Raw genomic sequence first — 24,001 nt, forward strand, 5'->3', positions numbered from 1 at the left:
GATTTCAGAGAGGAAGGGAGAGGGTGAGAGAGAGGGAGAAACCTTCCATTGATGAGGATTCACTAATTGGATGCCTCCTGCACACCCCCTTCTGGGGATCGAGCCCCCCAACTCGGTCATGTGCCCTGACCAGGAATCAAACTATGACCTCCTGGTTCATGGATCGACGCTCAACCACTGAGCCACACCGGCCAGGCCCAACAGGATATTTTTTAGAGTAAAAGTAAATATCATGTAAGGATAACAGGCAAAACTGGAACTGCCCTGGGAAAACCACATTTATATTAAACCGTCTCGTAAGTAACGATTAAATTGAGTGATGTTCTCACCACAGGGCAAAAAAATGATTGTTCACGTAGACATGCATTGTTCAGTGATCAAAAAGGGTAAGTTCATGCTTTTGATCATTCCCCTTAATCAAATTTGAAACAGGGGACCATGTGACTGTTTCCATTTCTAAATTGGTGAGTGTCTTGGCTTCTTTGTCTTATTTTAAAGAAAAATGAGCCTGACCGGTGTGGCTCAGTGCTTGAGCATAAACCTGTGAACCAGGAGGTCATGGTTTGATTCCCAGTCCAGGCACATGCCAGATTGCAGCTCAGTCCCCAGTGTGGGGCATTCAGGAGGCAGCCAATCGATTCTCTCTCATCATTGATGTTTCTATCTCTCCCTCTCTGAAATCAATAAAAAATATATTTAAAAAAAAAGAAATAAATGAAACCACACCATCTGTTCTGAGCATGTATTCCTACTCTGTCTGTCTCTCGCGTTTGCTGCTCTGCATAGACCTCTGCCTGGGAGGCATGTTCTGCCCCCTCTGATTCTGTCTTGTCTGTTCATTGGCTCCAGTCTTCTTGTATTGAGTTCAGTTGTGTTTTTAAATATATATTTATTGATTTTAGATTGGATGGGAAAGGGAGAAATAGAAACATCGATGATGAGGAGGATTATTGACTGGCTGCCTCCTGCACGCCCCCTACTGGGGATCGAGCCCACATCCTGGGCATGTGCCCTGACCCAGAATTCAACCGTGATCCTCTGGTCCATAGATTGATGCTCAACCACTGAGCCACATGAGCCGGGCAAGAATACTTCTTATTAAAGGAGCAAAACCTATGACGTGGAAGTGAATCGTTCTAGCTCATACTCCATCTGGAACCTTTTTGATGTTTTTGTAGCAGCAAATGGTTCTGTTCAACCGCTCACTCCCTCTCAGAGATGTTTTTCCCCTCGGGGAAGATCAGCTCCAGACTGTCTCAGGAGAGCTCTGGCTTCCTTCACGCTGCCAGCGTTAACTGGAGTGTTCGCCGTACAAGTGCATAATCCTTGTCATGACTCATGCTGGGAAATGTAATTATTGTTTTGTTCTCGGTGTCAACCGTTTCCCCAGACATATGTGCATATTCTCCTCTGCTGATGGGAGAGATCATTCTGTTTTTTTAAAGAACTATTCATTTCCAGAGTGAGTCTTATTTTTGTTCTCAAAGAAAGCCGCTTCTTACCAGATAGCTATTAGAGCAAATCATCCTTTAGTAACGTAAAAATCTGCTGTGGGATGTTAGATGTGTGTTGATGCTACAACACTGCTTGCTAATTGAAATGATTTGAGTTATAATGGGAGCTGTGAATGGCGTTATTTACTTGGTTGTTTAAAGAATGCCAAGATTGCCCGACCATAGCTCAGTGGTTGAGTGTCAACCTATGAACCAGGAGGTCACAGTTCGATTCCCTGTGCTTGGGTTGTGGACTCGATCCCCAGTGTGGGACGTGCAGGAGGCAGCCGATCAGTGATCCTCTCTCATCATTGATGTTTCTATCTCCCTCTCTCTTCCTCTCTAAAATCAACAGAAATATATTTTTTAAAAAAAGAATGCCAAGATCTACAGGAGAAGAAAAGGGAGAGGATAATGATACAAATTGGAAAAAATGTCATTCAATTACATGTCTGTGTCTCAAGGATAGGAGAGCCCTCATAGTGAAGAATGGACTCCTGGGAGGTGGTATTCAGGAAGGGCATGGGCAGATGGTCCTCAGGCTTCAAGCTCAAGTTCAGTATTACGAGCCACATTAGCTAGTTTAGCCCGTTACCAAAGCCCTCTCTAACGAATCAGCTCCAAAAACGTGGAGAATCCGTGGCCAAACCTGTCACTTCTTCAAGTCATCAGATGTGTTCCCATCGCCACACATTTTCCTTATTCCTCATCCCAAGTAGCATCACCCGAAACCAGGGCCCACAATGATAGGCGTCCCAGTGCTGTAGCCAGGATGTCACGTCCAAGGGCTCTTTGGAAAGAGCGCGTCTGAGTCTCAGCGTGCCGCGCTTCTGCTGGAATCGGACTTCCTGTGCTCTGTGTACCACGTTCAGCGAGGAAGGGTCCTTGCTCACGTGAAGGACTAGAGGTGGATGCTGATAATGTACCTACCTACCTTCATTCATTCATTCATTCATTCATTCATTTATTTTTGGTTAATCCTCACAGGAGGATATTTTTTCCCATTGATTTTTAGAGACAGTGGAAGGGAGGGTAGAGAGACAGCAACATCAATGTGAGAGAGAGACATCGATTGGTTGCCTCCTGCATGCTCCCTGACCAGGGCTGGGGATGGAGCCTGTAACCGAGATACATGCCCTTGACTGGAATCAAACCCGTGAGCCTTCAGTCCAAGGGTTGGTGCTCTAACCACTGATATAACCAGCCAGGATGGTGATGTACCTTTAAATGCCAAGAGCATGGGTCCAGGTTACCTTCAAGTTGAGTCTCTGATAACATTAAAAAGTGTTAGGGAAATTTAGGAAGATCAAGCTACTTTTCATATGAATATTTTCAATAAGCTTGTCTCCATAATAATAATTTGAAACAAAATACCTTGTTATCAATCCATTTATGTTTTGTACGTCAACTGGAAACATTTAAACTCCAGCACAAAGGAGCTCTCATAACACCCCAACAACAAAGAGCCTTTCTTTCCCACGTTCACACGATCTTCGGAAGGAAAAATTGCATTTGCGTTGTTTTGACTCAGCCTTACCGATGTGTCTTATTTTTCCTTCGAGTAAACGTGTTCGAAACTTGAAACGCCTTTGGATATCACTAATTAACTTTAATAAACAGGTTAATCTGTTACATATTTCACGATTTTAGTTGAATAGGCTGATGGTCCATTGGCAGCAAAACTAACAAAAAAATGGTAGTCAGTAAGGCTATGTTCATCAGTGGTGATACCACCGCAGACATTCCCAGCGCATCCCGTCGCCAGGTCCTGTTGAGCACAGCCGGTGTTGAATAAAAGCATGCCCCTGGGCCTCCGTACTACACACTGCTAAAGACATTTATACGAACAATCCATTCTTTTGGTTCAATTTCATGACACGTCAGCAGAGTAAAAGGCAGGTATTTGCCGGCCTGACTGTTGAGCAACTCTCCACACTTGTACTTTTTTTCCCCCAGAACTTTTATAAGACGGAACTGAACAAGGAAGAGATGTACATCCGCTACATCCACAAACTCTACGACCTGCACCTCAAGGCACAGAACTTCACAGGTAATTCTGTCTTGGGCTCCGGCCGGGGAGGGTGGACCCTGGTGTGTGAGACACGGTAAGTCCTCTCCTTTTTGGAATTAGGGCTCAAGCATTTCTGCTTTAAAATTGAAATTTATTTCTTATGTAATTGATTGTCTTTTGTTCTCTGTGTTCCAGCCTCCATATCAGATAAAGAACCACCTATTTTTTAATAATGGAAATTTATTTTAAGCTAGAGGCCCAGTGCATGAAATTCGTGCAGGGGGGGGGGTGGTCCCTCAGCCCAGCCTGCACCCTCTCAAATCTGGGACCCCTCAGGGGATGTCCAACTACCGGTTTAGGCCTGATCCCCATCTCGCAATCTGGGACTGCTGGCTCCTAACCACTCACCTGCCTGCCTGCCTGATTGCCCCTAACCCCTCTGCCTGCCAGCCTGATTGCCCCTACCTTGCTCCCCTGCCGGCCTGTTCGCCCCTAACTTGCTCCCCTGCTGGCCTGATCACCCCTAACTACCTGTGCCTTGGCCCCCAGCCTAAGCCGCAGTCTGGCCTCCCTCTGCGGGAGGCGACCGGGCTGATCAGGGGAAGGCGCCGCCCCCATCACCCTGCTGCTGCTGCCACTGCTGGCCGCAGCAGCTGTAAGGCCTGAGCCCAGGGTCTCGCAGCCGCTGCAGCCACCGTGGCTTTGTCCAGATGGACGTCCGGAAGACATCCGCCCTAGTTAGCATATTACCCTTTAATGGTATAGATTGGATTTATTTATTTATTTATTTATTTTTTAAAATATATTTTATTGATTTTTTACAGAGAGGAAGGGAGAGGGATAGAGAGCTAGAAACATCGATGAGAGAGAAACATCGATCAGCTGCCTCCTGCACACCCCCCACCGGGGATGTGCCCGCAACCCAGGTACATGCCCTTGACCGGAATCGAATCTGGGACCCTTCAGTCCGCAGGCCGATGCTCCATCCACTGAGCCAAACCGGTTTCGGCTAGATTGGATTTATTTATGTATTTTGGGTATTTCATTTTAATTTGTATGCTGGCTTTTTAACTATATTTCTTAGCATCTTTTTTTCGAGGTTGTTTTGGGTGTTACAAAATGTATCCCTAACTTTTCAGTCTACTCAGAGTTAGTATTTTATCACCTAAAGTTAAATGTGGAAAGTTTACAGCCGTAGAGGTCCCTTTGTCTTCCCCACTTTATGTGGTAGCTGTCATATGTATTCCATCTACATACAATGATGGCCCCACAGACATGCTGAGAATTTTGGTTTCTGAGCAGATCATATTGCCTGAGAGTTTAAATGGTCATTTTTAAGTAGCTGGTAGCCAGATTTTGAGAGAAATGCTCAACCTAGTTTCTATATCTGTGGGAAAAAAACCCGGTAGGCTTGTTGTACTTAAAGTCCATAAAAAAAGAAGCGAGAGAAGCAACGGAGGACGGTTCCTGCAGATATATAGCAGCTCTATTCTGGTTCTCTAAAGAAAGTCCAAATCTGGCTGGGTATATTTTGGAGATGGAAAAACTCTTTAATTTGTTTGTAGTTTTTATGTTCCCCAAAGTCTTAAGAAATGAGTCCTTTTCCCTATAACATTTTCTTTTTTTTCTTTTCTTTTCTATTTCCCCTATAACATTTTACCCATCTCCCTTCTGTCTTTGTTCCTGTGAGTTCCTGGAGAAAGTGAAATGGATGGAGAACTTCTCTGTAGGGTTCTGTGAATGAATGAATGAATGAATGAATGAATGAATACAGGGAACCAAACAATTACATGCAAATCTCTGATGATTCCATCTTTGAGAAAGTCAGCATTCACTAACCTGCCATTCTTACATTCTGGGCACTTTTCTGGAATACCATGAAATTCAGAAAGTAGTGTTGTCCCCTCTTTGTCACAAACTGGCCCCCCTTGAGGGGCGGCTGCAGGGCCCATCTGGACTTTGCTCCCCGCTGCCTTGCAGAGGCCGCCTACACCCTCCTGCTGTACGACGAGCTGCTGGAGTGGTCGGACCGGCCGCTGCGCGAGTTCCTGAGCTACCCGGCGCAGACCGAGTGGCAGCGCAAAGGAGCACCTGCACCTGGCCATCATCCAGAACTTCGACAGGGGCAAGGTGAGTGGCGCTGGGCAACTGCGCTGGCGCCTCGGTCCCTTCATTCCGGCTCATGGATGCCACCTCCTCCGGTGGGGGTGCATTGCCATTTCATGCTTCCTAAAGACTTTTAATAACGGACATGTTAGTTACATGCTGTCTCCGTGCTTAAAGCCCCAGTGATCCTCCTAACAGCAGGAAAGACTTTTTAACAAAATGCCTTTTTATTGATTTCAGAGAGGAAGGGAGAGGGAGAGAGAGAGAAACATCAGTGATGAGAGAGAATCATCAGCTGCCTCCTGTACACCCCACACTGGGGATGGAGCCCGCAACTGGGGCGTGTGCCCTGATCAGGATTCGAACCGTGACCTCCTGGTCATAGGTCGATGCTCAACCACTGAGCCACGCCAGCCAGGCATAACTTTTTTTAAAAAATATATATTTTATCGATTTTTCACAGAGAGGAAGGGAGAGGGATAGAGAGTTAGAAATATCGATGAGAGAGAAGCATCGATCAGCTGCCTCCTGCACATCTCCTACTGGGGATGTGCCTGTAACCAAGGTACATGCCCTTGACCGGAATTGAACCTGGGACCCTTCAGTCCGCAGGCTGACGCTGTATCCACTGAGCCAGACCAGTTAGGGCCAGGCAGGACTTTTAATAGTTTACATGTTAATTACATGCTATCTCTGTGCTTAAAGCTGCAGTGATCCTGTTAACGGCAGGTCATAGGGATGAAGTGAGGCTCGGTGATGGAAGGCGGTCCCCGCCGACCTGGGGGTGGAAGGAAGCAAGTGTGGGCGATCACTAACTGTGCCCGTTGGCCCGCAGTGCTGGGAGAACGGCATCGTCCTGTGCCGGAAGATCGCAGAGCAGTACGAGAGCTACTATGACTACCGGAACCTGAGCAAAATGCGGGTAAGGCAGGGCGCGGGCCGCGTGCTGAGCACACGTGGCGTCCTCTGCTGTGAGCTTCCCCATCTGACATTGTGTCTGGCCCCTCGACATGCCTCCGGGGAGGACTGAGGACAGGCTTTCCTCGGCTGCCCAGCTCTCGTGCAGAGAAACCGCTCATTGCTCTGTGGTGCTTTGAGGAGGACACAACAGTGAGCCCTGGACGAGGCCAGCGATCGACAGACTTCCTCATCTCAGGCCACACCAGAAAGTACATTTTTTGCCGATCTGACCCAAAACAACAGTGTGATTTTGATTCATTCACACCAGACGGCTGTTGTGTTGACTGTTGTCGTTTTCGCATTGGACAGTCAGAGGGAAAGCGGTCAGTGGCCTTGACTACCGAGGCAGGTGTTGCGGGGTTCACAGTTCTTGCGGCACTTGGGTGGAAAACCGCTGATCTAGGCCAACCCCCAATCCGAACACACAATCTGAGCCGGGAGTAATACTTCCCTGAGGAAACCCCAACTGGGAAGGGCTTCCCACGTGGACACAAGTCTCTGTAGCGATATATCCTCCTTAGTCCCATAGTCCATGAAGCAAAATAGTAGGAATGGCTAACTGACCCATTTTTTAAATATTTTGGGGCTAAAGTCTACCGTTGTTACTTCTCCTTAGCTTCAGAGATGAGTTTGTATTTGCTAAACCTAAACCAGGGTCCACCCAAGAACTAGGGGTTTGGTGTTCTCTGTGTTCACAAAGGTTTTACTCTCCCTTCCCTCTGACTCAGCCAGGCACCTCCCCCTCCGCCCCGGGCCCTCCGCGTCCTTAAGTCCCTCTGGTCTCTAAAATGGGATCATCAGCTTCTACATTTAAAAAAAGAGGGGATGATGTTGCCTTTTAATTTTGAGGCAGCAGTTGAAGCGATGGTGTCGTTAACCTTTAACAGCTCATGTCTACCCCCTACTTCCCCCCCCACACACACACCAAGAGGTCCTTCAGCTGGCAGGAGTTGGCCGTTGGCTGCGTGGTGTTTCATGTCCGCGGGTCATGGATAATTCTCCTAACGAGAAAACACCTGACTGGGAATCGAACCACGACCTCCTGGTTCAAGGGTTGACACTCAACCACTGAGCCACGCCTCCTCTGCTTTGGTTGGTCAGTTTATCCCCATCCAACCTGAGCAAGTGTGTACCTCCCAGATGTCCTGAGTTCCGTGTTTGAGGAGAAGCATCGATCAGCTGCCTCCTGCACACCCCCTACTGGGGATGTGCCTGCAACCAAGGTACATGCCCTTGACCGGAATCGAACCTGGGACCCTTCAGTCCGCAGGCTGACGCTCTATCCACTGAGCCAGACCAGTTAGGTCTGTGTTAGGTCTGAGTACACCTGGCACGAAAATTCCCCAGAAAGGTTGCTTCTCACAGTTCATGCTCATTTTTACTTCACTGGGAGGAAAGCATTTCCCCGATGGACTGTGCGCATAGACACCATCTTCTCCGGCGAGATCATGTCCTAACACACCCAGGCTTTAAGCAGGTCAGCGAGCAGCCCGAGAACGAAAGGAAGCGCTCCTGTGGCAGAGGACACGTCCTGTGCTGTGAGGTGGAGGAGCTGGAAGAGGGGAGGACTGACCGGATGTCTCCTTGCTTCCCCAGATGATGGAGGCCTCTCTGTACGACAAGATTATGGACCAGCAGCGCCTGGAACCAGAGTTCTTCAGGGTTGGATTTTATGGGAAAAAATTTCCATTTTTCTTAAGAGTGAGTCGTGGACTATTTAGTTCGCTTTCATACTTCTAATATATAGGGTGTCCCCCCAAAATATACATACACTTGGCATAATTATAAAGGCAGTGTTTATTAAAATACATTTCATTGTTAAAATTGAGTTATCAGCTGTTAAAGTGTGTCTGCATTTTGTGGGGGGACACCCGGTAGATACCGCGACCCTCAGAGCTGAGCTGTGACTGGCCCTGTTCCCTTTTCAGACAAGTGAGCACATCAGGAGACTTCTTTTCACTTTTTAAAAAAAATATATATTTTATTGATTTTTCACAGAGAGGAAGTGAGAGGGATAGAGAGTTAGAAACATCGATGAGTGAGAAACATCGATCAGCTGCCTCCTGCACACCCCCTACTAGGGATGTGCCCGCAACCAAGGTACATGCCCTTGACCGGAATCGAACCTGGGACCCTTCAGTCTGCAGGTCGATGCTCTATCCACTGAACCACACCGGTTAGGGCCTTTTCACATTTTTTTAAATTTATTTTTTATTTCCTATTTATTTCTTTTTATTGTCTAAAGTTTTGCATATGTCTCCTTTTTCCTCAGTTGACACACCCCCACACACACTTCTTTTCACTTTTTACTTTGCAAACCCCATCCTCAGGTAGAATGCCTGGTTTTGAATACTTCCCCAAGATACCAACCAATCTTGTGGTTTCTGCGTCCTGAGTTTCGAAGTTTGCTGGATGGATGAGCCACCTTTGGTCATTAGGGTTGTTTCCCTTGGGGGACTGGTTCTTACTCTTCAATTCAGCGGGCCACCCTCAGCGTTGGCGTTAGAGAGAGTGCAGGCCTGGCAGGGGTCCAGGTCCCACGCTGCAGACAGTGCTGCCATTTCGCCTTTTTCACCCAGCTCCCAGTCTCTGCGCCCCCTCCCTCCCCAACTGTTTGTCTGTTCTCATATCTGGGAATCCATTCTTGTGTTGTTTGTTAGTTGTTTTTTTAAATATATTTTTATTTATTTCAGAGAGGAAGGGAGAGGGAGAGAGAGAAACATCAATGAGGAGAGAGAATCACTGATCGGCTGCCTCCTGCACAACCCACGCTGGAGATCGAGCCTGCAGCCCAGGCATGTGCTTGACGGGGAATTGAACTGTGATCTCCAGGTTCATAGGTCGACGCTCAACCACTGAGCCAGGCTGGCCGGGCTGTTCGTTTATTTTGTTCGTCCTTTATTCTGCCTGCAGAACAAGGAGTTTGTGTGCAGAGGGCACGACTACGAGCGGCTGGAGGCGTTCCAGCAGCGGATGCTGACCGAGTTCCCGCACGCCATTGCCATGCAGCACGCCAACCAGCCCGACGAGACCATCTTCCAGGCGGAGGCGCAGTGTATCCACCGGGCGGGGCCGCTGCCCCACGAGAGCCATGTGGCGGGCGGGCGGGCGGCGTCAGCGCACTCCCCTACCGGGCTGCGCGGCGCGGGACCCTGTTCGGTTGCCGTGTTCTTCGTCTCCCTCGTTCTCGGCATCTTATTTTAGCTCAGCTCCTTCTGAGCAGAATTGTTCTGTTTATTATCATGATGTCAGGGGAAATTTCCCTTTTAAAAAATATGTTTTTACTGATTTCAGAGAGAGGAAAGAAGAGGGAGAGAGAGATAGAAGCATCAATGATGAAAGAGAATCATCTATTGGCTGCCTCCTGCACACCCCTTACTGGGGATGAAGCCACAACGTGGGCATGTACCCTGATCAGAAATAGACTGTGACCTCCTGGTTCATAGGTTGACAACCACTGAGCCACACTGACCACGCTAATTTTTTTCCTTTTAATTAAAACTTATCCCTGATTTAAAGCTCTTTTTAGTGAGTTCCCCTAGAATAATTTTCCCCTGACCTATCCTACGGAAGTGACTTCAGTTCATGAAAATAATAGCCTTATGTTCACTGGAACATACCATTCACTGCCTTTGCCCTTGGTATTTTTATTCCCACTCACCCACTCCAAAAAAAAAAAAAAATCAGTGGTACATCCATGGACCCTAAAAATTTTAAATGGATACTTTTCCCACAACCACTGACCTAGAACTCATCTAAGATGTATTGTTGGGAATGAGTGTTAGGAACTGAGTTCTGGGCGCGTCCTTGGAGATGTTAGTTTCCTTCCAGCCAAAGGGGAGCGAATAGCAGATAGTTACCCACCCCTTCTCCCCGCCACAGCTCAGCGGGAGCCAGGCTTGTGTGGCGCCTGCTGAGCGAGCAGGGTTTCCTCCTTGACGCTGTGCCCCAGATCTGCAGATCTACGCCGTGACCCCCATCCCCGAGAGCCAGGAGGTGCTGCAGAGAGACGGTGTCCCCGACAACATCAAAAGCTTCTACAAAGTGAACCGCATCTGGAAGTTCCGCTACGACAGGCCGTTCCACAAAGGCCCCAAGGACAAGGAGAACGAGTTCAAGGTGCGCGCGGGCTCCTGGGCTCCTCAGAGAAACCTCCTCAGTTCTTGCTGCTGTTGAATGCCTGGCGCTAGTTCAGGAATCTCCCAAAGTGTATTCTCCTCTTGGGAATAAACTTGGTTTCAATAAGAAAAGTGAGCCATAGGCACAGAACCCTGGTTGACAGCGTCAGCTCTTACCAAAGGCAGCCGTGGTTTCATGTGGCCTGGGTGCTGGTCCTGGCTGGAGGGGGCTGGGCTCTGAAATCCTATGTTCACGTGGACATGGGAAGGTGGGCGGGGCTGCGGAGCAGTCGGAGGTTCTGGTGGGAGGGCTCAGGGCTGGCTCGGCAGGTAATTAGAAGGCATCGTTGAGCAGGTCCCGTTGCTCTTGGATCTTAGCATCTTCATCTTTAAAATAGAAAGGCCCTTTCCTGCAGGAGGTTATGCAGCCATGTGCGGAGAGCTGGTACGCGACCCCTGATAGAAGTGAATGGCAAACATGAACCACAGCTCAGTAGCCAGGAAGAGGGGCAACATGGGGGTTAACCTGTCCTGTGTTCCAGAGTCTCTGGGTGGAGAGGACGTCGCTGTTCCTGGTGCAGAGCTTGCCGGGCATCTCCCGCTGGTTCGAGGTGGACAAGCGCGAGGTGGTAAGGACCAGACTTGTTCGGGGCACTTTCCTCTCAGTGCTGCTCACCCGGGACCCTGCCAGGGTGAGGCGCTCCTGCCTTTGACTGGAAGTCCTCAGGGCAGTGAGTGGGTGTGTATGAGACTGACCACTGTGACCAGGGCTCCAGGAGGGCGCTCTTGTTGTCCTCGTCCAGGGAGCCAGAGGGGTCCTCAGCGGTCCCCAGGCCTCAGCACACAGGACTGGCCCTGCAGTCAGAGGAACTGGACTCCACTCTCTAGTTACTGTAGCTGCACGGCCTTCACGATCTGATCCCTGGGGGCCGGGCCAGGAAGGTCATCACAGTGTCTTACTCAGTCCCCAGGGCCACGCCATGAGCTACGCACTCTTGTCCCTCTTCTCACCAGCTTGGAAAGCTTTTGCAGGAGGCCCTGTGACAAGATGTTGAGGGTAGACTTGAACACGGTGTTCTGACGCCAAAGCCAGTGATGGCATCTCTTTGAGCCTCAGTCTCCTAGGCAGCGGGCGGCCCACGCGGAGGTACCTCAGTGTTGGCCGCACAGAGTCCACGCGGGTGGAGGCATAGTGGCAGGGTGCTGGCATGGGAGTCTCACCCAGCAGCCCGGGAGGAGAGCCAGCCAGGGAGCTGTGGGTGTTGTTAGAGCCTAGCACCCAGCACCCACGAGCTCTCGGGGTGTAAGTCGTGCCCCCAGCTCTGGTCCCCAGGGTGGGACAGGGAGAGCAGTTGCTGATGGCGGTCACATCCTGTGAGACCCCGGCCTGCTGCCCCAGCTGCTCTGCAAGCCCCCGGCACCTGGGTGTCAGCCATAGCCCTGCGATCCCAGCATCCTTCTCCACGCACGCCCCCCCCCACCACCCCATTCACATTGGGGCGCGGCCAGCCCTGCCTGCCTCCCTCCTCCAGCAATAGGAGATGGGCTGGTAGTGAGCATAGCCTTCCGCCTCTTGCTTATTTTGTGAACAAGCCTGCTCTGCTTGGTGGGTCAGCAAGAGCAGCCTGCCCACACTGTCCCTGAGAATGGCTCGCCCTCCTGAAGTCTCCGAGTTGACCCACACACAGTTCATCACGTACCGTTAAGCTGGGGAGTTAATGGCATTTCATTCTGCAGAGTCAGAGAATGCAGGCAGCTCCCTACAAGCCCAGAGCAGTGTGGTCTTGAAGGGTGAGGCCAAGGTCCCCAAGCGGGTGCTGACGCAGCGCACCCGGTGCTTTCCGTGGACGAGGAGAGGCTGCCCGCACAGAGCTCTGCAAGTCTCATTGTTGTGCTTCCTTCCAAATGGCATGGCCCCAGCCCACGGAAATGCTCCCAGCTACCCACCGCCCTGGTGACTCGGCGAGCCTCCTCTCCTCCCTGCCAGAGTGCTCAGTTCTGGGCATCTCGCCCGTAGTACTCACCCTGAATATATCACACACGTGCACATGCACACACACACACACACACACACAGGCGCACACACGCGCACACCACATACACATGTGCACATACATGGACATGGCACCCACACGAGCACACATACACACAGTACATGCATGTGCACCCATGGGTGCACACACACGCTCACGTGTGTGCATGTACACCTCTGATAAAAAGGAGCATGCTTAGATGATGATGAGAAGAGCATTACTAAACACACGCCTTTCAAGCAGCTGCCCACGGTATTGGAACAGGCAGCCTTCTATTCTCTCCAACAGAACCAATCTCTCTGGGCCGCTTTGTTCCCTGAACACAGCCCACTCCTAACACCTGTCTGTCTCCTTCCCGCCGCCTGGCAGGCCCCCACTTTGCATTCATGTTACTGTTTCCTGCTTTCACTCCTGCTATAGAGGGTCCTCAAGACCAGGCACACATGGTAGGCCCTCAATACATACAAGCCAAGCTGAGCTGAAACCCCTCATTACCTCGCCAAAATCTAAAAGATTCTGAAAACCGAAAGGTGTTTCCAAAAGTTGGGCTCCAAAATGATAAACCTAACCTGATGGCATGTAAGCCCATTATGCTCTTTATCGCACTTAGTGTAAGTATCCAAACCGGGAAGAACTTTTATGCGTTTATTTGAGTCAAATTCATAACGGCGGGAAGCAAAAGCTCAATGGATTGAGGAAATGCTCCAGAGAATGCAGTTTTACCACCTACTTTATACATCAGGATAGCAGGGGAAGATGTAAGGAGGTTAACATGCTGCCTGGCCTGTGTGGCTCCGTGGTTGAGCATCGACCCATGAACCAGGAGGTCACAGTTCGATTCCCATTTGGGTCACATGCCCAGTCGGAGGCGTGTGGGAGACTTGCCAATCGATGATTCTCTCTCATCATGGATATTTCTATATATCTCTCCCTCTTCTTCTCTGAAGTCAATAAAAATATATTTTTTAAAAGGAAGTTACATGAAATCCACTGGTGATAGAGAGGTGGGAGAAAGCAAAATGGGGAAACCTCCGAGCTGGGATAAAAGTAAAGGAATAGACACACACTTCTTTTACTCAGGTGGGTGCAGGATAGTTAACAGTCAACAATTAACTCAACAATGAGGGGATCTGTGGTTTGGCTCTGTGGGGAGATTGTGCCCTGAGGGTTTGAAAAGGGGTTACTCAGGTATTCCAGAGGTATGTTCTCTTACCTTTGCTGCTTTTCTGGGTCTGGAGCTGAAACAGGCCTAGATATTATCTCTAGGGAGGTGACCTTCTGTTTCTGCTGTCAGTTGTCTGGCCAGTTTGTTTAGCCATCAGTTTCCCTATACCAGTGGTCGGCAAACTGCAGCTCTCGAGCCGCATGCGGCTCTTTGGCCCCTTGAGTGTGGCTCTTCCACAAAATACCACATGCGGGCATGCACGTACAGTGCGATTGAAACTTCGTGGTCCATGTGCAGAAGTTGGTATTTTGTGGAAGAGGCACATTCAAGGGGCCAAAGAGCCACATGTGGTTCACGAACCGCAGTTTGCCGACCAGTGGCCTATACCACTTGGGGGAGCTTAATGACCTGTCTCACCATTACCCTCCCTTTTATGGTATCCATTCCCTTGCCTAGTGCATCCTATATAAACCAGTCAATTTAGTTTTGCCTGGTTTTGAACTTTATATAACAGCGTCGTACTGTATATATCACATTGTAACTTGCTTCTGTGGTTTGGTGTTTTTGTCTGTAGTGTTTGTCCATATTATTACATGTGACTGAAGTTAGTTTTCATTGCTGTGTATTATTCCATTGTATGATCATACCACACTATACTTGTGCATTTTATTATCAAATGGACACATGAATTTGGGAGACAATTATGAGCATTTTGGCATGTTTCCTTGTGCACATGGCAGGGTCATAAAATATAATAAATATATCGCTGACTTTAGTATGAAATGCCAGGCTGTTTTCCAAGGTAACCAAACCAATTAGAACTTCCAAGAGCAGGAACTGAGAGACTGTTGGTCACATTCTCATGTCCACTTGCTGTCGTCATGTTAATTTTGCTATTTTGGCTGGTGGTGAGTAGTAGATCACTATAGTATTACTTTTTACTTCTTTGATCACAATTGAGAGTCAACATATTTTCATATGTTTACTGGCCATTTGGATTTTCCCTTTGTTGAGCGGTTGTTTCAGTCTTTGGCTCATTTTTATTGGGTTGTTTGCCCTTTTTCTTACTAGTTTGTAAGAGATTTAAATATTCTGGACCTGGGCTCTCTGCCAGCTTTCCACGGTGCAAGTTACCTACTTCCTGGCGGGTCCGTCCTTCTCTGTAGAGTGCCTTCTGATGAATATACAGTGTTAATTTTGACATCGTCAGATTATTTTAGAGGTTTTTGGCGTCGGTTTAAAATGATCTAAGCGACCTTCAAACACTCTGGTTTGTTTCCTTAACTGAATTGTAAGCTGGAAGGACTTCACAGCTGAGAGCTTGGCGGACGTTCCTTCAAGGACAGCGTCAGTGACAATACCCGTCACAGTGCAGCCTATTGGCACAAGCCTCACTTTCACCGTTAGGCGTCCCATGCCGCCTAGAAAGTTTACCTCGCTGTGGTTCTGTTTGGCTGTCCTTCAACACGCAGATCCAGGGCCTGTATGACTATCCTGTTTCCATACCTCCCACTGTGCCCCACCTGTGCACCTTGTGGTGATGTGGCACGTGCAGGTGTGGTCCATGTGGGTCCACAACCCATCTTCCCAAGGGCTGGCAGCTCCTGCAGTCAGAGCACCGGCACGCGCATCTCTGTACCTCCCCCCAACCCCCATGGTGCTTTGCATTAAAGAAGCATCTAGACAGGTGACAATAATGTGCTCTGAACGTTTAGCCCTTCAGAAGGAAAAAACAACCCACGGTTTAAAAGTCATCACGTGACTTTTTCTTTTAAAGGTTACGTTGAGTGTTGCAGTACTAATAGATAATTAATGATTACCGATACTCCACACCTAGTTTCACCCAATGACTATCATGACCGTCGCTTTCTAGACTTTACTAACGCAGCTGATTTATCTCAGTCCTTGTCTATGGCGCTGGGTGCCCTGGGAGAGGTCTGAATGGGAGGGGTGGGGAAGGGGCGGGGCCCTGCTCGTGGGACCCTGGATAATCTCCTCAGACTCCAGTGCGTGTCTGTGCTCATCGGCTCCTCAGGTGGAGATGACACCCCTGGAGAACGCGATTGAGGTTTTGGAGAACAAGAACCAGCAGCTGAAGACTCTGATCAGCCAGTGTCGGACCCGGCAGATGCAGAACATCAACCCGCTGACCATGTGCCTGAACGGGGTCATCGATGCTGCCGTCAACGGCGGAGTCTCCCGGTATCAAGAGGTGAGAGTGTAAAAAAGAGTTAAAAGAAAAAAGAGGTGAGGGTGCCCTGCCGGTGTGGCTCAGTGGTTGAACCAGGAAATCACAGTTTAATTCCCGGTCAGGGCACAGGCCTGGGTTGCAGGCTCAATCCCCATTGTGGGGCGTGCAGGGGGCAGCTGATTCATGATTCTCTTTCATCATTGATGTTTCTAGCTCTCTCTCCCTCTCTTTTCCTCTTTGAACTCAATAAAAAAAATCTAATATATAAAAGGCTAAGTGACCAATTGTATGTCCATCTGACCATCCGACCAACCATCTGTTAATGTGACGCGCACTGGCAATTTAAAAATAAACGTTGACTCGCACATGGGTGATACGTATAAAGCTCTCACTGGCGCCAATTGCACGTGTGTTTCCATCTGTCATTGTCGATCGTGAATTTGGTTGTTTTTGTTGACATTCTGAAGCTGAGAGAAGCAGCATCATCAACAGAATATATCTGAAGACCAACTATTGGCACAACGTACCTCTGAAATGCCTCAGTGTTGTGCTGCATGCTGTGCGGTCGGCTATAGTACAAACGAGTTTAAAGTACTGTAGTGTTTGGGAAAGTTTCAGACAGTTGTCTCTTAAAACAAATGTGAGATCACAGGATTCTGCTTACAGTGAATGGTTAGTAAAACTTAGAGATGGCAAACTTGATAGCAGTTTTCATTTAGGAATGGATATTATTGAAATCCCCTCTGAAATTATTTGTAATGGATCTATTATTGAAGCTACCTTTGGAAATAGTATATCTATAGATGATATTAAAAATATATCTAAATGTGCGATTCTTTGTCCCAAAACTGAGCACATTCATAAATTAAATGAAGAAATTTTGAATATACTTGATGGAGATTTTTACACCTATTTGAGTGACGATTCCATCGATTCAGCGGATGATGCTGAAAATGAAAAATTTTCCATCAAATTTCTTAATAGTATTACTCTTTCGAGAATGCCATGTCATAAATTTAAATTGAAAGTAGGTGCAATCATCATGCTACGGAGAAATCTTAATAGTAAATGGGGTCTTTGTAATGGTGCTAGATTTATTATCACAAGGTCTCGACCTAACATAATTGAAGCTGAAGTATTAACAATATCTGCAGAAGGAGAGGTTGTTCTGATTCCAAGAATTGATTTGTCCCCATCTGACACTGGCCTCCCATTTAAATTAATTCGAAGACAGTTTCCCGTGATGCCAGCATCTGTGATGACTATTAAATCACAAGGACAAACTCTAGACAGAGTAGGAATATTTCTACCTGAACCCATTTTCAGACATGGTCAGTTATATGTTGCATTCTCTCGAGTGCGAAGAATGTGTGATCTTAAAGTTGAAGTTGTAAATACTTCATCACAAGGGAAATTAGTCAAGCACTCAAAGTGTTTTTACTCTTAATGTGGTGTACAGGGAGATATTAGAATAATCAATTTATCAGTCATTGTTTTTATCAATGTTTTTATATCATGTTTTTGTTGTTTTTATATCATATTTGTGTTGTTTTTATATGTCTGTGTTGTTATGTTATTGTTTATTAATTTATATATTATTTTCATATACATTTTACTGATTTTCTTTAATCTCTGACACTTCTATTATAGAGAAAGGGTGAATAGTGATATTAAAAGATTTCTTCTAATTAATTTCCTTTCAATGTGCTAGAACCCATGCACCGGGCCACTAGTATATATATACATTTTTTTTTAAAAAAAGAAGTGAGGTTTAGGGATTGTTGTTTGAAAATTTTTAGAGGTGATTTCTCAGGGTTTCGGGAGTCTTTGTTCAAAATATGCACGCATGTCAGCCTGCTAGCACGGGCTGCTGTTGGCACGGAGGCTGTTGTTGGGCAGAGCAAGCACATCATTTGTGAGGCATGATCCCTCCATGTCCCCGTGTGATATTTTGAGGATAAAAGTGTGTGTTCTTGGACGAATAAAAGTAGTGAGGGCATGTTTAACAGATGTCTACCTAAAATCATTGCCCTGAGCAAGGAGGCTCATGGCATAGAGAAGTGCGATCTTGTCTAGGAGATGCCTTAAGTCGACTGTGTACCTGCCCTCTTAGTTCTCAACAGGAAGGCACAATCGCTTGGAAGCGGAAGCCGGCGCCTTGGTCACACTGAACCTAAGGCAACTGATTTAAGAGTGTGATGCCATAAAGCTTATTCATTTGGCTTTGCTGTTGGTTTGTTTTATCAAAAATACTTACACAATCTCTGATCTTCCTCGGATGGTCCGTTCCTTATATTTCCATCCTGACCAGCCGCCCACACTAGGCATCCCTCCACCTGCTCCCCAAGCAGGGTATACAGTGGTGTCCTGGTTCACGGCAGTGCTGTTTCTTTAAAGGGACCAGGGCATTCACAACAACAGGGCCTCTCCCTGCCTTTGTAACTCCCGAAGTACACTGATTATTCCTCCTCTCCCTAGGCATTCTTTGTCAAGGAGTATATCTTAAGTCACCCTGAAGACGGAGAGAAAATTGCCCGGTTACAAGAGCTGATGCTTGAGCAGGTAAGGAAGAAGTGTGGCTGGGCTGAGAAGGGATGTGGCCAGACCAGGGCTGCAAGGGGCAAATGACAGCTGCTACTCAACTCAAAGGAATGAAGCGCTGTTGATAGTTGAACAAAGGAAACTTGAAGGTTTATGTTCCTCTCTTTGGGGGATCCTCGTGGCAGGAAACCTTGGTTTACATTAGGAGAGGTTCCTGGATACGCTATGAGTGAACAAGAATAAACTTTAACAAAAACAAGAAGCATAGGAGTTAGCATAGAATTCCTGTGCACTTTGTACTTCCTCCTTGATGGACTTGGAAAATCTGGGGGCCAGTGGATGGGCACAGGAGAACCTGAGGGGAGAGAGAAGAGTAACGTGGAAAAGAGGGTGCCCCCCAGAAAAGAGATCCCTCAGGGAACAGCGCCCTATCCTGCCAACAGGGGGCAGCCCCGTCCCATCTGGGGAAGCGCAGGAGGAGCCAAAGGGACACGTAACTGCTTATAAGGTTATTAGAGATCTAGGACACGTGGGGTGGCAGGAACTTCGAGTCTTTGGAATCAGAGACCACAGTCTGGATCCCCATTGTGTCCTCTACTCGCAGGATGGTTCTGAGCCTCCGGGTCCCTGCCTGCACAGTAGGGACGGCTCCTGTCCTGCTGGATTGAGAGGAATGAGCGCTAATGCATGCAGACCGTGTGGGACTGTGGTTGACCCCAGGAGGCACTCCGTGGACTTACTCATCCATGCGGACTCTCTCCTTGTGTGTTTCTCCAGGCACAGATTCTGGAGTGTGGCTTGGCCGTGCATGAGAAGTTTGTACCTCAGGACATGCGACCCCTTCACAAGAAGCTGGTGGACCAGTTCTTCATGATGAAGTCGAGTCTAGGGATACAGGTAGGTCCACAGTGTCCATGCCCCAGCACTCTGACCTTCAGCTGTTCTTAGAGAGCCGAGGCGGTGGTCAATGGTGACATCTTGTGGTGCTTCTACCAAACTGCACCGTCTGACCGGGAGTCCTCAGATATTAAAACTGCATCGCCATCTTTTGGCCACGCTCAGCTTTTAGGAAAATGAAAAGTAAGCGAGAGAAAGCTTAATAAGCCTGGCTAGTGTGGCTCAGTGGTTGAGTGTCAACCTATGAACCAGGAGGTCAGGGTTCGATTCCCAGTCAGGGCACATGCTTGGGTTGTGGGCTCATTCCCCAGTGTGGGGTGTGCAGGAGGCAGCTGATCAATGATTCTCTGTCATCATTGATGTTTCTATCTCTTTTTCCTTCTCCCTTCCTCTCTGAAATCAATAAAAATATTTTTTTTTTTTTAAAAAGAAAGCTTGCCGAAACCGGTTTGGCTCAGTGGATAGAGCGTCGGCCTGCGGACTGAAGGGTCCCAGGTTCGATTCCGGTCAAGGGCATGTACCTGGGTTGCGGGCACATCCCCAGTAGGAGATGTGCCGGAGGCAGCTGATCGATGTTTCTCTCTCAACGATGTTTCTAACTCTCTATCTCTCTCCCTTCCTCTCTGTAAAAAATCAATAAAATATATTTAAAAAAAAAAAAAGAAAGAAAGCTTAATAATACTGAAACCTACCATAGTAGCCCTATGTAAAGATTTCAAGATACTCAGCACGCATATCTAATATATTGAAATATCGCATTGGTTATTTTGCCCACACGGTTCCGCTTCTGAAGGGTTTTCTGCATTACTCTTAGGAGTTCTCTGCTTGTATACAAGCCAGCCCAGTCCACTTTCCTAACGGAAGCCCTCGTGTGTGCCGGAACTCGGCGCCCGCCTCCATGAGCCCAGACGGTTCCCGGGTAATTCCCAGGCGCAGGTGAGTCATATTCTTTGTTCTCATACACTTTGGCACCCACCCCCGCATGATGATCTGGAATGGTCTGCTCCTCCTTGCACAATTTGTCAAATCCGCTACTTCTTAATGAAATCATTAACCCGCGAGGCAGCTGCAGGCATCTGCTGCTGGTGAGCCATCCACAGCATGAGGAATAAATACACGCAAACATATGACTAGATCAAGGCAAACAGGAGACACCAAAAAGGGTGGATATATTTTTTTTTAATGTTTTTGTTGATTTTAGAGAGAGGAAGACATAGAAACATCAGTGATGAGAGAGAATCATTGATCGGCTGCCTCCTGCACGCCCCGTACTGGGGATCAAGTCTGCCACCTGGGCATGTGCCCTGACCGGGATTCGAACCGGGGACCTCTCGGTTCATGGGTTGACGCTCAACTACTGAGCCACACTGGCCAGTCTAGGGTGGATATTTTCCCCTTTGGTTTAACACCAGGCCAGCGTGGGATAAAGCGCAGCTCAAAGACTGAGTTAACAACCATTTCTCCCCCACCCCCTCCGCCCCCCACCAGCCCGCTGAGTTACCCGGCTATCAACCGGTACTCCTCGTCGTCGCTGTCCTCACAGGCCTCCGCTGAAGTCAGCAACATCACCGGGCAGTCGGAGAGCTCCGACGAGGTCTTCAACATGCAGGTGCGGGACTCGCGTTCTGTCTGTTCCTGTCACGCATTTCCACCTCCGTCCCAGGCCTGCCTCCTCTGGGCAGTGCTGCTGGGCAGTGCTGCTGGGCAGAGCCTGCGACGAGACCGGGACTGGAGGGCAACCTGGGAACACTGGCCCTGGTCTCGGGTCTGCAGAGCTGGTCCAGCCCCACTCGCTGTCAGAGACAGGGACGGGCGAGGGAGAGCCCGGCGCGCCCGGTCCGCTCTGAGCCCCTCTGGTCCGGTCTCCGCATAGCCACCTCTCCGCATCTCCACATGGCTTTTTCCCCTGTAAGGATACATTGTTCACAGGTCCATTATAAAATCTCTTCCTTAGGTATGGCCGAAAATTTCTGCAATAAAGAGTCTTTTTGCCAAAGAAAAAAGACAGTTTTAGGGATTTTAGAGTTAGTGTAGCTCTGCAGCAAGAAATTTTATTAGGCACCACCTAATGTGCGTTTATAACAGCTCTGTAGACTAAGCTGAACTTTCTCTCACTGTCTTTGAAGAAGAGGCCCCATTCATATTGCCAGATACATGCTTTGAACACATTTTTGGAGAAAGTGGGAAGATGCAGTCTCTGCCTCTTAGAAGCACTCGCCTGCTTACATGGCCGGTGTCCTGCTTGTCTTAGTTAGCTGCCCTGCCAGTGGTCCCCAGTCACACAGATAGCTGGCCAGCATGAATGCCTGCCTTGGGCAGGAGTCAAAATCTCAAGTTCTTTCCTTTTAGAAAATATTTTTTAAAATTGATTTTTAGAGAAGGGAAGGGAGAGGGAGAGAGCAAAACATGAGAGTGAGAGCAAAACATTGATGCCTCCTGCACGCCCCCATCCCGGATCGAGCCACAACCTGGGCATGTGCCCTGACTGGGAATCGAACCAGCGACCTTTTAGTGCACAGGACGACACCCAGCCGAGCCACACCAGCCACGGCTCAAATTCTGGATTAATTCAGACAGGTCTTCCTATCAGTTCGAGTCAGTCAGATTTTTCTACGCGTCAAAATGGCCTTTTTCTTTGCTGTTAATTTGAAAAAAACACATCAGTGATTTTGCTTTGAACATGTCGGTGTGGCGCAGCTTCTGAGCAGCCTGTGATACAGCTTCCCTGTGTTACAGCCAAGCCCGTCTACCTCAAGCCTGAGTTCCACCCACTCCGCCTCGCCCAACGTGACCAGCTCTGCTCCATCGAGTGCCAGAGGTCAGCGCCGGGTGCGGTGGGATGACAGGGCCCCGGGAGCCGCCCAGCGCCAGGGAGCCGGGGTGTCCGTGTCCCGATCTGTGGCCGCAGCCACGGCACTCGGCTCCCAGCTGCAGACGGTGGCGCCCCCTCACTGACCGTCCTTCCTCTCTTCCAGCTTCTCCTCTCTTGTCCGACAAACACAAACATTCCCGAGAGAACGCCTGCCTGTCCCCCCGGGAGCGGCCGTGCAGCGCCATCTACCCCACACCTGTGGAGCCTTCGCAGGTAACCCTCCGGCCGGGACCCTAGAAGACAAGGAAGGGTCTGGAATGGCTCACATGTCCCCAAAGAAACACGGTGGCTTCCAGAGGCAACCCGCGTCCCGCCTGCAGGGGCCAGGGAACAGGGGTCTGCGCCTGTCGGAGGGAATTTCCGCCCAGCCTCTTCCTCAGCGGACACATGGTTGTTGCCTGAGAGTAAAGCCGAGAGGGAAGCGAGGAATGGTTCCCCTCTCTGATCTGACTCTGCATTTCTTTTTTTCTTTTTTAAATATGTTTTTATTGAGTTCAGAGAGAGGAAGGGAAAAGAAGAGAGAAAGAGAAAGAGACATTGATTTGTTGTTCCACTTACTGATACGTTGATTGGTTGATTCTTGTATGTGCCCTGACTGGGGAGCGAACCCACAACCTTGGCGTATTGGGAGGATGCTCTACCCACCTGAGCAGCCCGGCCAGGGCAGCACTTGTATCTCTAAAGAGCACCACAGCCTATCTGCTACTTACCATTTGTTTTTTCCTACATTTTATTGTGAAAAGTTACCGTTTTTATTTAAAATCTAAGCCAAACTTTTGAAACACTGTGTTTGTCAAAACCTAAGGCTCTTCCCCTTTTCCCCCTTACATATAATTAATTCTTTGTTCCTAGGGACCTCCGATATCATACAAAATATTGTTTTGAACAAAAAGTTTCCATAATGAGATCATCCTCTCATTTTCTAGAAGGTCCCCCAAGTCAGCCTGTCACCCCATAACCACAGATCCTTGTGCCTTCCAGAGGCTGCTGTTCAATCACATTGGAGACGGAGCCATGCCGCGCAGCGACCCAAACCTGTCCGCACCTGAGAAAGGTAGGCGGCAGCAGCATCAGCCCCGGACTTTGCGTGGGCCTGTCTGTCCTCATTGCTCGTCTCCTTGTGTCTGTGTGGAAGGCATGTCTCAGGCCTGGAGGATCAGGAACAAGGTGCCCTGTAGGGGATCAACAAAGACAGTCACTCACGATGCGGTCTGTGAACGCTGTCTTTCTGTCGGGTTGAACAGCAGAGCCTGAGCCAGTTAGGGACTCCTCTGGGAAGTGGCTTTTCCGTGAGTCCCCGAGGCCAGCCCTGCCTTCCTGCGACGGAGAGGCCCATGAGGCTGCGTGCTCCGCACAGGGACGCACACCTTCCCAGAGAAGTCCCCCCCGCCCCCCCATGGCCCTCACACAGCTCCTCTGCCAGCGCATGTCGTGTGTGGTGACTCAGGTACTGTTGAGGAGTTGCAGTCCAGTGCGTAATGGAGTGCCCTCTGCCTCAGGGTCACACAAAAGGAGAGGCAGACACGTGCATTGCAGCGAGCAGCCCATTAGTATCAGTCTGTGCAGTATAGTAGGGACTTCCGGGGTGCGGGGCTGGGGAACCGGGCTTCAGGG

General features: G+C 48.8%; 1 protein-coding gene across 1 annotated transcript in view; it reads left to right on the top strand.

Moving 5' to 3' along the window:
* The window catches only part of DOCK4 (dedicator of cytokinesis 4), a 90,231-nt gene that overhangs the window by 62,567 nt on the left and 3,663 nt on the right, over positions 1–24,001 (top strand). The window contains 16 exon segments of the mRNA XM_023751001.1: positions 3,450–3,543; positions 5,485–5,585; positions 5,587–5,634; positions 6,446–6,532; positions 8,167–8,271; positions 9,484–9,625; positions 10,523–10,689; positions 11,231–11,317; positions 15,922–16,098; positions 18,556–18,639; positions 19,396–19,515; positions 20,330–20,451; positions 21,004–21,124; positions 22,252–22,333; positions 22,491–22,600; positions 23,369–23,441. Coding sequence (XP_023606769.1) covers positions 3,450–3,543; positions 5,485–5,585; positions 5,587–5,634; positions 6,446–6,532; positions 8,167–8,271; positions 9,484–9,625; positions 10,523–10,689; positions 11,231–11,317; positions 15,922–16,098; positions 18,556–18,639; positions 19,396–19,515; positions 20,330–20,451; positions 21,004–21,124; positions 22,252–22,333; positions 22,491–22,600; positions 23,369–23,441 — 1,720 coding nt within the window.

Source organism: Myotis lucifugus, unplaced genomic scaffold (genome assembly GCF_000147115.1).
Source record: "Myotis lucifugus unplaced genomic scaffold, Myoluc2.0 scaffold_18, whole genome shotgun sequence".
Taxonomy (NCBI): Eukaryota; Metazoa; Chordata; class Mammalia; order Chiroptera; family Vespertilionidae; genus Myotis; species Myotis lucifugus.